We start from the raw sequence: 12,624 nt of genomic DNA, 5'->3' as shown, positions 1-12,624 counted from the left end.
CTCCCTGCTCAGTAATGGCCTGCACCTGAGGGAGCCTTTTAAGCCTCCCAGTCTCCCTCAGGTGTTGGTCATTTCCACTAACAAGCTGACCGCTTGTACAGTCTTTTTCCTCTTTAGCCCTATTCTTTGTCCCAGTACTTCAGGAATTATGGGACTTGAAGTCCCTAATACCAACATTATTTTCTTCTGATTTTAAAAAGGCCATGGGAAGGTTGGGGTCTCGGGGGAAGTTGAACAAGGAGTTTTCCCATTCGTCCTGAACTGCTTCCCCTCTCATGTGATCCTCCCACAGAACACCACCACCAGGGTCTGGATCAGAAAGCGTCTGCCTTTCCCTGGCCACATGAGAAGGGTCCCAGGCCAGGTTTTCTGGGGAAATCATTAGTGATTCATCACAAAACATGTAGGCTTGCACTTTCACCCAAGGATGGCATCAGGTCCTTGAACACCTTTCAGTTGAAATGGACGCAAGACCCAAAGGGGCCCCTAAGCAGCTGCCGCCATGTAGGCAGTTTCACTGTACAGCAGCATACTCCTATAATTCATTACATTACATGTGTGCCTTGTGCCATGGATGGCACACACAACATTCGGGGATTGAAGGACGGATTAGATGTTTTTAATATTCTTTTGTGGCCCGTGGGTCGCCCCACTCTCTCTCATCCACCGGTTGCCACGCCCTGACCCAGCCACTCATAATTAGCTCTATTCAACGGTAACCTCTACTGCTTAAAGTCAAGTCTTATGCTATCAATGTCTGCCTAGTACGTCAGCCAACTCAGCTCCCTCAGTGACTTACTATCTGTCCTTACACTATCCAGGTGTTTGTATTTTAAGGCTTGGGAAAACATGCTTTTGCTCTTGCTTGGTTAGATCCGACTAAGTCAACCACGTCCGCACATATCCGTTCTGTCTACTCTGGCTGTCTCCCCTCTTCTTTACTCCTGTTTCCACACTTGTTTTATCACCAACTCATTCCTCCTACCATCTTTTGATGATATCACTCCTCCAACTCTACTTCTCTACTGCTCTGCTACTACTATGATCTTCCTCTTCCTCTTGCTATTCCAATCCTCCCACGGGTCCCCTCCTCTAACTACATCACTCCCCCTCCCACTAATACGCTCTTCCTCCCACTACTACACTCGTACTCCCATTATTACATTCCTCCTCCTATTGCTATACTCTTCCCCCCACTACTACACACCTCCACTCCAATTACTACACTCCACCTCTCACTACAGCCACTCTCCAAATACCCAGTACTTTACAGGCAATCCTTAAATAAGCCCTCTGCTGACCACATGCCAGACACTCGCGCACACCCACTTCACAGAACAACTTTCGCTCTTAACCAATACCTCACCCTTTCCAACAAACTCCTCCATGAACCGCTGCTTCCTCTTCCCTCCTGCTTGTCTCATGGTCCACCTCCACCTCCACTGCTGACCTCACCCGAATAATCCACACTTCCCCTTCCTGTTCACTGCTTAAAATGTTCCTCCCTAACTGCTGATTGGATGTTGTTCCCTTTCCAGTTATCTGCCTTCTGCCTTCTCCCCTTTCTTTTTATGAGCTAAAGAAAGTTTTAAAAGCTCTTTTAGCCTGCCCCACTTCTTATATGTTGGCTCGCTGCTTGGCGATTCTTGTGGTGGTAAGAGTTCTGTGTGAAAGTTTGTTTCAGCAACTTTGTGTCCTGAGCACATCCCCTGGTAAATCTGTGGAGGTCTAGGGTGTGTGTTCTTGTTGCTGCTGTTTTGGTGGGCGTTGCTGGCCTTGTATCGCCAATGGGCAGCACCTATGTTGTTATCCTCCAGGTGCTCCTCTAGGTGCAGACTAATGGCCCTGTCTCACTTCCTGCGAGCACGATACAGGCTGCATTTGCCAGCTCATGTCACCCTTCTTGAAGACTTTGTTACAGGCTGCCTTTGGTGGGCCCCAGCATCCTGTAGCATTGTTATCACCTCATTGCTTTTTACTCTGCGTTAGCACCTTGCTGACAAAGAGAAATGATTAGCTTTTCAGGGGACTCTCTGGCTGCCTGCCCCCTGATAATCTACAGTGATTCACATCCTCACTGCATTCCTTTGTGTCCATTATTTTTAAACACCCCACGGCTGCCTCAGACGGTTTTCCAAATTGTAGATAAGGGGGCCCCCAAATATCATATTGAAATGGCGCCCATTGGGCTTGATAAATATTCAGTCTGCCATCCATTCACCCCTGTTGTGAAGGGCTAATCAACCCCCTACTGCCCACACACATCCCCTCTCATTGCTCTCAGGGTCTGTTGCCAACACTCTCAAGTTACCCAGTTCAATGCGTGAGAAAGCCATCTAGTCATGTTTTTTCTTGGAATTCTGAGCGTTTTGGGTTTCTTTTCCATTTAAAATGTCCTACAAATTCCAGAATTCCAAGAATATAAAGGGCCTGGGTGTCTCTATCATGCTTGGAACTGGGACTCTGGCAGTGCTGGTCATTGGGCCGGCTCTCGCCGATCCGAGATCCGGTACCAGATGTGGAGCCGGATCTCGGGATCCAGCCAGAGTCGGCCATTGCAAACCCCAAAGCCATGCTCTCTGCTGGGTTACTTTGGGGAAACAAAATGTGAAAAAACACCCGTGAGGGCACGGAGTAGGGGGGCGGAGCAGATCATTGCCGCCATGAGCGCTCTGCTGGCTCTGCCCCCTACGTGTACACAGCAGGACTTTGATACAGGTCACAGCTGCAGGAGACACAAACTGTAACTTCCTCTGGTGACCCTGTGCAAGGGGTTACTCAGCCACGACCCAGTTTATTTATTTATTTATGCAATGTTTGTCGGATTCATGGACCCAGATTATTTATTTATGCAATGTTTGTCAGATACTTGTATCCGACAAGCATTGCATAAATATATAAATATACGTATCTGACAAACATTGCATGACTAAATAAATACCCCCCTTAACATTGAAACTATCGCACACGATGCAGCCACCCAACTGCTTTCAGAGGGGAGCTGCAGGCACTGTGCCTGGTGTGCTTCAAGTAAAAGAAAACGTTGATTATGGCAAACAGAAATCACCTCGTTTTAGTAGTACCGAAGGGGGAGGCTTTTTTAATAAAATAGGATTCAAATTGTGTATTTTAAATAATATTTACTCAGCAACACTGGTCAAAACTATTATCACCATAGTGAAGTAACTCATCACCATTGCCATGGAAGTAGTTTAAAGTGGAATTGATATATAGTTTGGAAAAGAAGCAGCATGAAAGAAATTGCGCCGTTTTAAACTATTATTTTGGACATTTCCTTTGATCGGAGGTCAACTGACAGCTCTGCTCCCCCGTCCCCCCCAAACCCTGCCTCCTCGGCAACGTCCCGCCCCCAAACTCCACCCCCACGCCGGACCTTGTGGGATCCCCCCCACCAAATGTTTCCCATTTGCAGCACTGGACTCTGGAAGGCTGTGCTATTGCACTGCATTGCTGTGTCCTCCCATCGGAGAGACAAGTGAGAAGGCATCAGATATTCGCCACTGTCCTGCCATTGACGTCCTGTTCATTTAAGAGCACGTCATATCTTCTTCTGCATGTACACATACATATGAGGAGATCTGCGTGGGCCTGCAGCTGCAAGATTCATATTATGTTGTGTGCCCGGTAACCCTCCCCTGCCTACCCCTGCATCTCCTTTCCAATCAGAGCCCTCATTGTTGTGATGTACAGACCTGAAGGCAGCTCGGAGGTACAGGCTGCGCTTTGTCGCTAGGCTTGCCAATCAAACCGTGTAGGGGAACCTGACACACGTGTCGCCTTTATGCTGGAGGGATTATCTCACAGCATGGGGGCTTCCTTTAGGACAATACTTGCTTTAAATCCGAAATGGGGCGTTAAATAATGGGATGAACAGTCTCGAATACGTCCTGCAATACAGATGCAAGTGGGCTTTAAGTGATTTTTCAGCATTTAATTAATTACAGTTCTACAAAAAACCTTTCTAAAAGCTCCTTGCTAATAAAAAAAACATGATGCATTATTAGGCGTTTTCTACAATGAAGCCTTCTGGCTGGGTTAAGAGTAATAGTGATTTAAAGTTCGGGGGTGCGATTTGTCTGTCTGATCCCCAATATTTGGCTTGTATTTCTTTTTACCATCAATACATTAATAACACCATTATTGGTGTGTGTTGGTTAGTGAAGTAAAATGTCTCATTCACTCAAATATCAAAGCTCAAATTAAAGCCCCACAGACCTTTGCAGCGCACACTCTGGTGGAGGCAGCTTTTGATGCCATGGTGGGTGGGGACTCATCATACATTGTTCCTGTGTCAGTGGTGTCTGTTGACTTTTTTCGTTGAAGGGTGTATTACTATTTCCTCTGAATTAATACGAGCTACTGAGCACAGTGAGTGAGCCCAAAGACACGTGGAAGGCACGGGGAGCAGTGCTTCGCCCTGAGGACGTTTTCAAAATAATTGGTTGAAATAGAGCATTTTCTACCACAAATATTAGGTAAAAGTGAGTGGCAGGGTAAAACATGAACACATCCAAGGGATGAATGCCATTGCCACTGCTGTCCTGAGGGTGACCACAATATATGCCAATACTGCCACTATAGAGCAAATGTCTATGATCTATGTCAACATTGCCTTGTAAAACACTTCTATGCCTCCTTTGTCCAAATACATGACAGTATTTCTACAGTAACACTCTTCAAAGATGGTGGCTCTTGCAATTCATGTCAGTATACTACTGTAAATGACATGGTGCCAGAGCAGGAACTTACAGTGCTTCTCCCACCCCGAGCCACGTACGAACACATGCATGTTTGTGTACACACACACCACATTCACAAACTGCATGCACACATTTTATTTTGTAAACGTACCTTTTCCAGATGTTGATACTAGTCTCCTCTTGTCCCTTTGGTCTTGAATCTTCTCCGGTGCCCCATCAGTCGACTTTCTGGCAAGACGGACAAACAGTGGTAAACAATGATAAGGGCCCTGGTGGTCATAAACTTGGCAAGAGGAGGTGCTTGCGGTTCATGCCTTTAGCTTCAGAATGGTGCTTCAATATACAGTCACCCTTGGATTGTTCACCACCAACAGTCCAACCACAGTGGAAGGACAGGGCATTGGGCATTCTGGAAGAGAAGCGTGCATGCATTGGAGTTTGCAAAAATGTTTGGAAACTTGCTTCACATATTTGAAAATTGCAATGCCAATTCAGTTCGAGGCAACGAGGGAGGTTGCACGTGGACACATGGGGGCCATTGGGGATACGCCTCCCCCCTACCCACCCTCTACCCCACTGGGCAGGTGCAGAAACCACAGTGCAAAATCATGCACATACGAAGTACTACATTTTCCAGCACATTTTCAATGAAATACAGAGGACAGGTTTTTTTGCCTTTTGGTAAAAACACCAAAGCCCATTCCTGGTTAAGGGTGTAAGCGTGGGTCTTCCTAATTGCTTTGTGTATTCCTGAGCAGATTTTGTATAATTGTGTGCTTTAGTTGTTCATTAGCACACTCTATCCATCCATGCATTTATTTATCTGTCTGACTCCCTGTGTTTGTCCTCCTCTCTACTGTATTCATCTGCCTTTATATTTGTCTGTCCATCAATCTCTGTCTATCAAATCAAATGCAATATTTAAAAAAAATATACTGCATCATATTGTATCACACTTGTCTAAATTGTGAACTATCATTTTTAACTATGCATATAGACACCTTTGGGCATGGTCACGGCTACTCTGCTATTTTGAAAGATACAAGACAAGCGGCATGATTGTGCCGTACACTTGGCTGCATGCAGGCCAGCCGCACTCAGCCGGCATGATTGTGCCGTACACTTGGCTGCATGCAGGCAAGCCGCACTCAGCCGGCATGATTGTGCCGTACACTTGGCTGCATGCAGGCCAGCCGCACTCAGCCGGCATGATTGTGCCGTACACTTGGCTGCATGCAGGCCAGCCGCACTCAGCCGGCATGATTGTGCCGTACACTTGGCTGCATGCAGGCCAGCCGCACTCAGCCGGCATGATTGTGCCGTACACTTGGCTGCATGCAGGCAAGCCGCACTCAGCCGGCATGATTGTGCCGTACACTTGGCTGCATGCAGGCCAGCCGCACTCAGCCGGCATGATTGTGCCGTACACTTGGCTGCATGCAGGCCAGCCGCACTCTTGACCTAGTCCCCATTGAACATCATTCTTGAGGCCACTTTGATTGACAGAAATGGGCTTTCCTGTGGAAAAAGGGTTAGGATGCCCCAGGTGGATTTGGATCTCGTGGCAGTGCAGACCTGTGTGGCAGAGAGGAAACTTGCATGTTGACGTTATGTTATTCACAGTGTGCAGTGGACGGTCTTGCAGAATGCATGGCCGGGTGCAGTGGTCGAAGTGAGTGGGAACGGTCGGGAGCGCTGGTCCACAACTCTTATTTTTTTTCTGTTAACAGCTCCATCACTTTTTGCAACCATTTTCACCATTCTGGAAATGTTATTTATGTAGTTAAAGCACACTTCTCCACTTAACTACCGGTTATCAGTTATAGCAAAAGTGAAATCTGTTGAAACTCAATTGGCTGCCAAGCGACATGACTGCAACCCTTGAAAAATGTGTTGCACATTGCCCCTTCCTTCCTACTCTGTCCGCCACCAGACTCACAGTTCCACTACATTTTTGGTACACTTCTACCACTGGGTGGGTGATTCTGCTGGGTATAGCCTAACCGACAAATGAGGCGAATCCCGCTGGAAGTGAATGGACATCAGCACTCCGGGGTGAATGCCACCAAATTCATAAGGGGAAATACCGTCCGCCCGTGAAATCTGCTCTGCCGGTATAGAGGACTTAAAATGTGCCTTTTCCTGCAAGTAGCTACTGCAACCTCCCTACCCAATTTTCCAAGTTCCATGCTTCACACCTCTTGCAGTCCTGGTTTTTACTTCCTCTTGAATGCTGGAACTTGTCGTGTGGGGGATGTGTTGTCACATAACACTGAAAATGTAGCCAGAGTCTTTTTTTCTTCATGGGGCCCCCTATCGTTACATGAACATTAGTTCACATATTTTATAGCTCTTGGTATTTTGCGCCAACCGTGGTGTTATTTGAGGTTGAAAAAAGCTGAAGACCGAGTGTTTTGCTGGCAATAACATATTACATACAATACGCTCTTTACAGATATGTCCCTTCAGTGGACCTCTTGCATGTGTAGGCCTTGAAGTGGGAACGCCTCTGTTGTTCATATTGAATGCACACATCGTACTTAATGATTCTCTTTAGTGGGGGTCATTCCGCGTTGCCCCTGTGCTATCCTCCTAAGCGCAGGTATGGGATTCGAACCTCTGTTGCCTGCTCGTTGCCCCTGTGCTATCCTGTTAGCGTGGATCCGGGATTCAAACTTCTGTTGCCAGTGCGTTGCCCCTGTGCTATCCCCCTAAGTGCGAATCTGGGATTCGAACCTCTGTTGCCTGCTCGTTGCCCCTGTGCTATCCTCCTAAGCACGGATCCGGGATTCGAACCTCTGTTGCCAGCGCGTTGCCCCTGTGCTATCCTCCTAAGCGCGGATCCGGGATTCGAACCTCTGTTGCCAGCACGTTGCCCCTGTGCTATCCTCCTAAGCGTGGATCTGGGATTCGAACCTCTGTTTCCAACGCATTGCCTATGTGCTATCCTCCTAAGCACAGATACGGGATTCGAACCTCTATTGCCTGCGTGTTGCCCCTGTGCTATCCTCCGTTCACAATGGGAATTGTCTGCACAATGTTAGCCCTGAGTAGGGGCTGTATTTTGCAGCTATGAAGCATCTTTCTGTACTCGATGCATAGCAGCATAACTAGTTACTGGCAAACAGATAAAAGCGCATTGCCCATGAGCCTGTGGGATAATTGGCCAAAGTGGAGGAATTATTAAGTCATCAAACAAGACTTGATATGAAGCGCTCTCAGAAATGGAAACTTTTCTGGAAGTGAGGTCATGTTCACTTTTCCGTTTCGTTGTGTTGCTGCTCAAAATGAAATATCGCTTAGCAGCAAGATTGTTTATGGATTAAGAGTGGTTTTATGTTTCTCGTTTACCCCTTAAAGATACTTCTTGTAGTTCTCGGCTTCCTACGTTTCTTTAAACTCTTTAGCTTTTCTATCCTGTATGGTATTTGTAATGGCTGTTGTTTTCCACCCAATAACACATTGTCAGCTGCACCTACCTGTGTGTAAAACGAGTGGGCGTTTCTATCGTGACCTGTTCCACCTTTGCCCGCATTATGCAGTGGTGACCAGTTTGCTCCATGTCTCGCAATGAGGACACAGGCACGCATTAGAGGAAGGACAGGCCTTGCTCTGACACACGTGCTCTTCTTTTCAAAGCCAATGCGTGTAGCAAAGCCTCATTCGAAGCCCAACTGCTCTACTGATGGGAGTTTTTCTTACCACCTTTTCCAAAAGTGAAATGAAATTACAAAATATTGATATTGAAAATGCAATGCATTATCAAGAAAGAAGACTCTTTGCCCTCGGTCTTTCCCTCCCACAAAAAAGCAGTGTGTGTCATTGTGAGATAATATAGGATTTATCAGGCAGTGGGAATAAATAAGGTTAGCGGGACAGAGTCCCCCATTCAAAGAAGGGTAGACCATTTTGAAGAGTTGATAAGCGGAGTAGCCAAATTCTTTCACTCCAGATTAATTGTAACCACTGAGATTCACAGGGGCAGTGCACACACCTCCTAATTCATTCACGATTTTCCCTAATCACAAAGTGGAACGCCAAGGAAATGTCCCACATATTTCAAAAGGAATTCAATGCATCACTAGTCTGTGGCTCAGCAGTTAGCACGGGGAAGCAGACACAGGCACAACATGTGCCAGGGGAGGAAGGAGGAAACTGCTGTAAGGAAAGCGGCAGCTGCTGGAAAAAAAGAAAAGGGGTAGAGGGGCGAGTTTGCAGTAACCATCGGCAGGCTCGGGCTGGCCCATAGGGCAATAGGCCACTGGCAGAACCAAAAACACAAAATGCCGGTGTCAGCCTGATTTTTGGTCAAAGTGGCTCACCTTTTTGGTCACTTTGGTCCAGTTTGATGAGTTATTTCACTCATCAGCTAATAGTTTTGACCCGTGTTGCTGAATAAATATTCTTTAAAATGCACAATTTGCATCACATTAGATTAAAAAAAACTCTCCATTGGGTACTATTCAAACAGTGTCCCAAAGGAATGAATAGCCGTCTGCCACTGTGGGCCACTTTTTCATTGTAGCCCGAGACCATTTATACTGGCCCAGTGCGACCCTGACCATCGGGTGGCTCAGAATGCAGCCAGATGAATGGCTAATGCCTGCATTCCATACAATCTAATTCGCTAATACACACCACCCAGGTTCAAGTTGAGATTTGCTATTACGGTTCTATCCATTTTTCAATACTTGCCATTAAAATGCCTAGAGTTCTTCTTGCCTGTGTCCCGTTTATGTATATGTCAGACCTAATCCTTTACATTAAAGAGACTGATGCCACTGAGTTTATACTGAAATAAGAACTGGATATAATGCTTACCTAATAGTGTTTTTATCTTGGGTTCAGAAATGACGTGTTTGCCGTTTCTCAGCTCGAGATAAAAACTACAAATCAAGATGGCCCCCATGGATCAGGGAGAAGGGAATTACATGTAGTCTCCTCTCCTGTTCCTGGCGCCTACGAGAAATGCAGAAGCGCAAAGTAGTTGGGTGGGGGCCTGGAAATGTAGAAATGGGAGTTGGGCTCAGGGGCAGGGGACGCAGGGAAGATCACACTTACCTTCATCCTGGTGAGGGAAGATGGCTGCCTCCCGCTCTGAGGAGCGGGGTATTTACCGGCGTGGTGAGGACCCCGTCCTGAGCCTTGTCATTGGCTGGGAGGCTGCCACACCCCCCTTGCCAGGTACTAATTAGCAATATTCATATCACCCACATCATAGCTGTACCCTTTACCACATGCAGACTCACGATTGGAGGATGGTTTTTGTATTTACATGTATTAATGGCCATGCAACCACATGCAGCATGTCATCTTGTTTCCTTCTTTCATCTGATTTCATGGACAGTTGTTCTGCAAGAAACGTGACTGTACATTCACTTCAGAACCTTCCATGCAGCTCATAGTTTTCTTCATAAAAGCTAGGAGATTCCTGACTATCTACTCTGTATCCAATTACTAGCTGTGAGGCGTTTCCACAACGCTTAGAAGGCGAAGCAGGCAGGACAACCAAGACTTCCTTATCAGGCAGGCCTAGGAGAGAGCGACCTGTACACGTGTGTATCACTCAACAGACATGCCTTCTCTTCCTCTCCCTGCAAGTTACAACAGGAACTTCTAGCAATCAAGCAGCAGCAGGAACTCCTGGAGAAGGAGCAGAAACTGGAGCAGCAGAGGCAGGAACAGGAGCAGGAGAGGCACCGGCGGGAACAGCAGCTCCCTCACCACAGAAGCAAAGAACGAGGCAAAGAACGTAAGAGCCACTGGGGTAAATGACAACAAAATCTGTCTATTGTTTTTCTGGCATGCCTCGCTGAACTTTCCATAGCAAGTGACTGCAAAGAGAATGGGTCATTATAGCCCTCTGCAGCGGGCTGCGCAGCTTATTAACTATGTGCTTGGGCCATTAATGAAGTCTCTGGTGCATACAATCTCCAGACTTGAAATCCCTGGAGAACAGGGTGTGTGTGTGTGTGTGTGTTTAACCACTCCAATTTCTTGAATATCTTCCTGGGGACATCCTACTTTGTGGTGCTGTTTCTGCTGGATTGGACCATTATTTGTTTGAAACGCTTCACGATGGCATGATTTGCTATGTGCCTGCACTGCACTGCCCTGTTTTGAAGTGCCACACTCAGGTTTGGTATGTTACACTGTGTTATGTTATGCTACAGTGTGCTATGTTTTTGAGCTGTAGAAACATGTTGTGCAATGTCTTGTGTTGGGATCAACGTGTTATTTTCCCCAAGGCTTAATGCAAGTTAAATAGAATTTGCCTGAGTGCTACTGTTTTTTACATGCAGTTGTATGTACTTTAGTTTATTTATTTTTGCATTTTTAAAGCGCTCACAAAGCCCGCGGGTATCGAGGCGCTGTTACAGAAATTGTTTGTTTTTTAGTTGCGTAATTGTTTTTTGTCTAAGTTGTGTATTTATAATGCGCTTAAATACCCAGAGGTTTCTAAGCACGGACCCGTGGATCGACCTGTGTTGCTTCATGTCGTCTTGCTTCCAAGGCAAGCATGTTGCCGCTGAGCGATCCCCTCGGGATACTCATTCAATGGGAAGAATATGCCAGTATCCTTTGTTGCTAGCTGGTTATGTCATGTTCTATTATGTTGAGGTTTCATTATGATGTATTGTTTTAATTGTCTTATGTACAAGCGCCTTTGAAGCAGCCGTAAAACAGCAGATAACACCCCCCAACACGCAAAAAAATAAAAATGCACAAATGGTATGACTGGAAATCAAATATGTTAATTTGACCTTACACCCCTGCTTTGAACTAACATTCACATAATGCCCTATATTAGCAATACAAATAACTACATCCCTGGGCGAGAAGGCTAGTCAAAGCTAGGATTATGTAAATGAATTCCCATAAGCGCTTAGCCTAAGAGGATTCCTGCCTCCCACAGCAATGTAATAATTCCCATAAATACCTCATAACAAAGACTCGGCCGTCCTCAGAACAAACCTACACTCGCTCATCTCAGAAGAAGCAAGGCAACTCCCTCTTCATCTCATCAAATCGCGACCCCTTATATGCATAGATGGAGCCTTACCCAGTCGCCATCAGGTTGCTTCAGAGCTTTACAAAAAGACACTTTGCACTGTTCCATGAATCAGGGTGTTTGTTGGCAGTGCAAAGTCATTTTGCACCAGTGAAAAGTACTTTGCACCGTGAATCGGGCCCTGTATGTCCCTGTTTGATGCACTTACAACTCTTATTGCTCACTTTCTCACTGCTCACTAGCAATTCTGACCACAAGTTCCAACATGCAGCAGTTCTTTGTCCACGTTCTGAATGGTGGTAACTTTTAACATTCAACAGTTCTAACTCTGGTCCCTTTACCAATGTGAAAATGAATGGTGCAACGACAACCTCGTTGTACAAATTGGGGCACAGCATAGGGCAAAACAAATTTTGCTTCAATTTCAACGCCATTTTTAGAAATATTTTCTTAAATTCAACAAATTCACTAATGCAAATTAATTCGTATTCCACATCTTTTATGCAAAATAAACATTTATTCTTCTGTTTTAGTCATTGTTTCTTAAATAAGGAAGAATCATCTTCTTTATTTAAGAAACATTTTGTTTTGCCCTATGCTGGGCCCCAATTTGTACAACGAGGTTGTCGTTGCACCAGTCATTTTCACATTTGTAAAAGTAGAGGTAGCACTCTACTAATTGGGAGCACCTTGAAGATAAACTCATGAACCATTTAAGTGTAAAGATTACACAAGTAGTTCTATGACACAGAGTGCGCCTCTACATATCTAGGATACCCTTTACCAATGGTCACTTGGAACTTTGAGCACAATCCACTTTCTTAAATATGTGCCCACATGCTCTCGGAACACTACCCCGGGGCTCTGGTGCACAGCCTTACTCCTTGTAGT

The 12,624-nt window shown here is 45.8% G+C and overlaps 1 protein-coding gene across 13 annotated transcripts in view; it reads left to right on the top strand.

The window, feature by feature from the left end:
* HDAC9 (histone deacetylase 9) overlaps positions 1–12,624 on the top strand; it is a 497,607-nt gene that overhangs the window by 260,493 nt on the left and 224,490 nt on the right. For 7 of the 13 annotated variants that reach the window (XM_069648491.1, XM_069648495.1, XM_069648487.1 and 4 more), the window contains exon 3: positions 10,323–10,488. In XM_069648491.1, the coding sequence (XP_069504592.1) occupies positions 10,323–10,488 (166 nt within the window). The remainder of the gene's footprint in view (positions 1–10,322; positions 10,489–12,624) is intronic. The other 6 variants (XM_069648496.1, XM_069648488.1, XM_069648498.1 and 3 more) reach the window with 3 other exon arrangements.

This window comes from Ambystoma mexicanum, chromosome 2q (assembly GCF_040938575.1).
Source record: "Ambystoma mexicanum isolate Mex_15411 chromosome 2q, UKY_AmexF1_1, whole genome shotgun sequence".
NCBI lineage: Eukaryota > Metazoa > Chordata > Amphibia > Caudata > Ambystomatidae > Ambystoma > Ambystoma mexicanum.
Note: the sequence above shows the minus strand (reverse complement) of the source record. Positions and strands in the feature narration are given on the sequence as shown.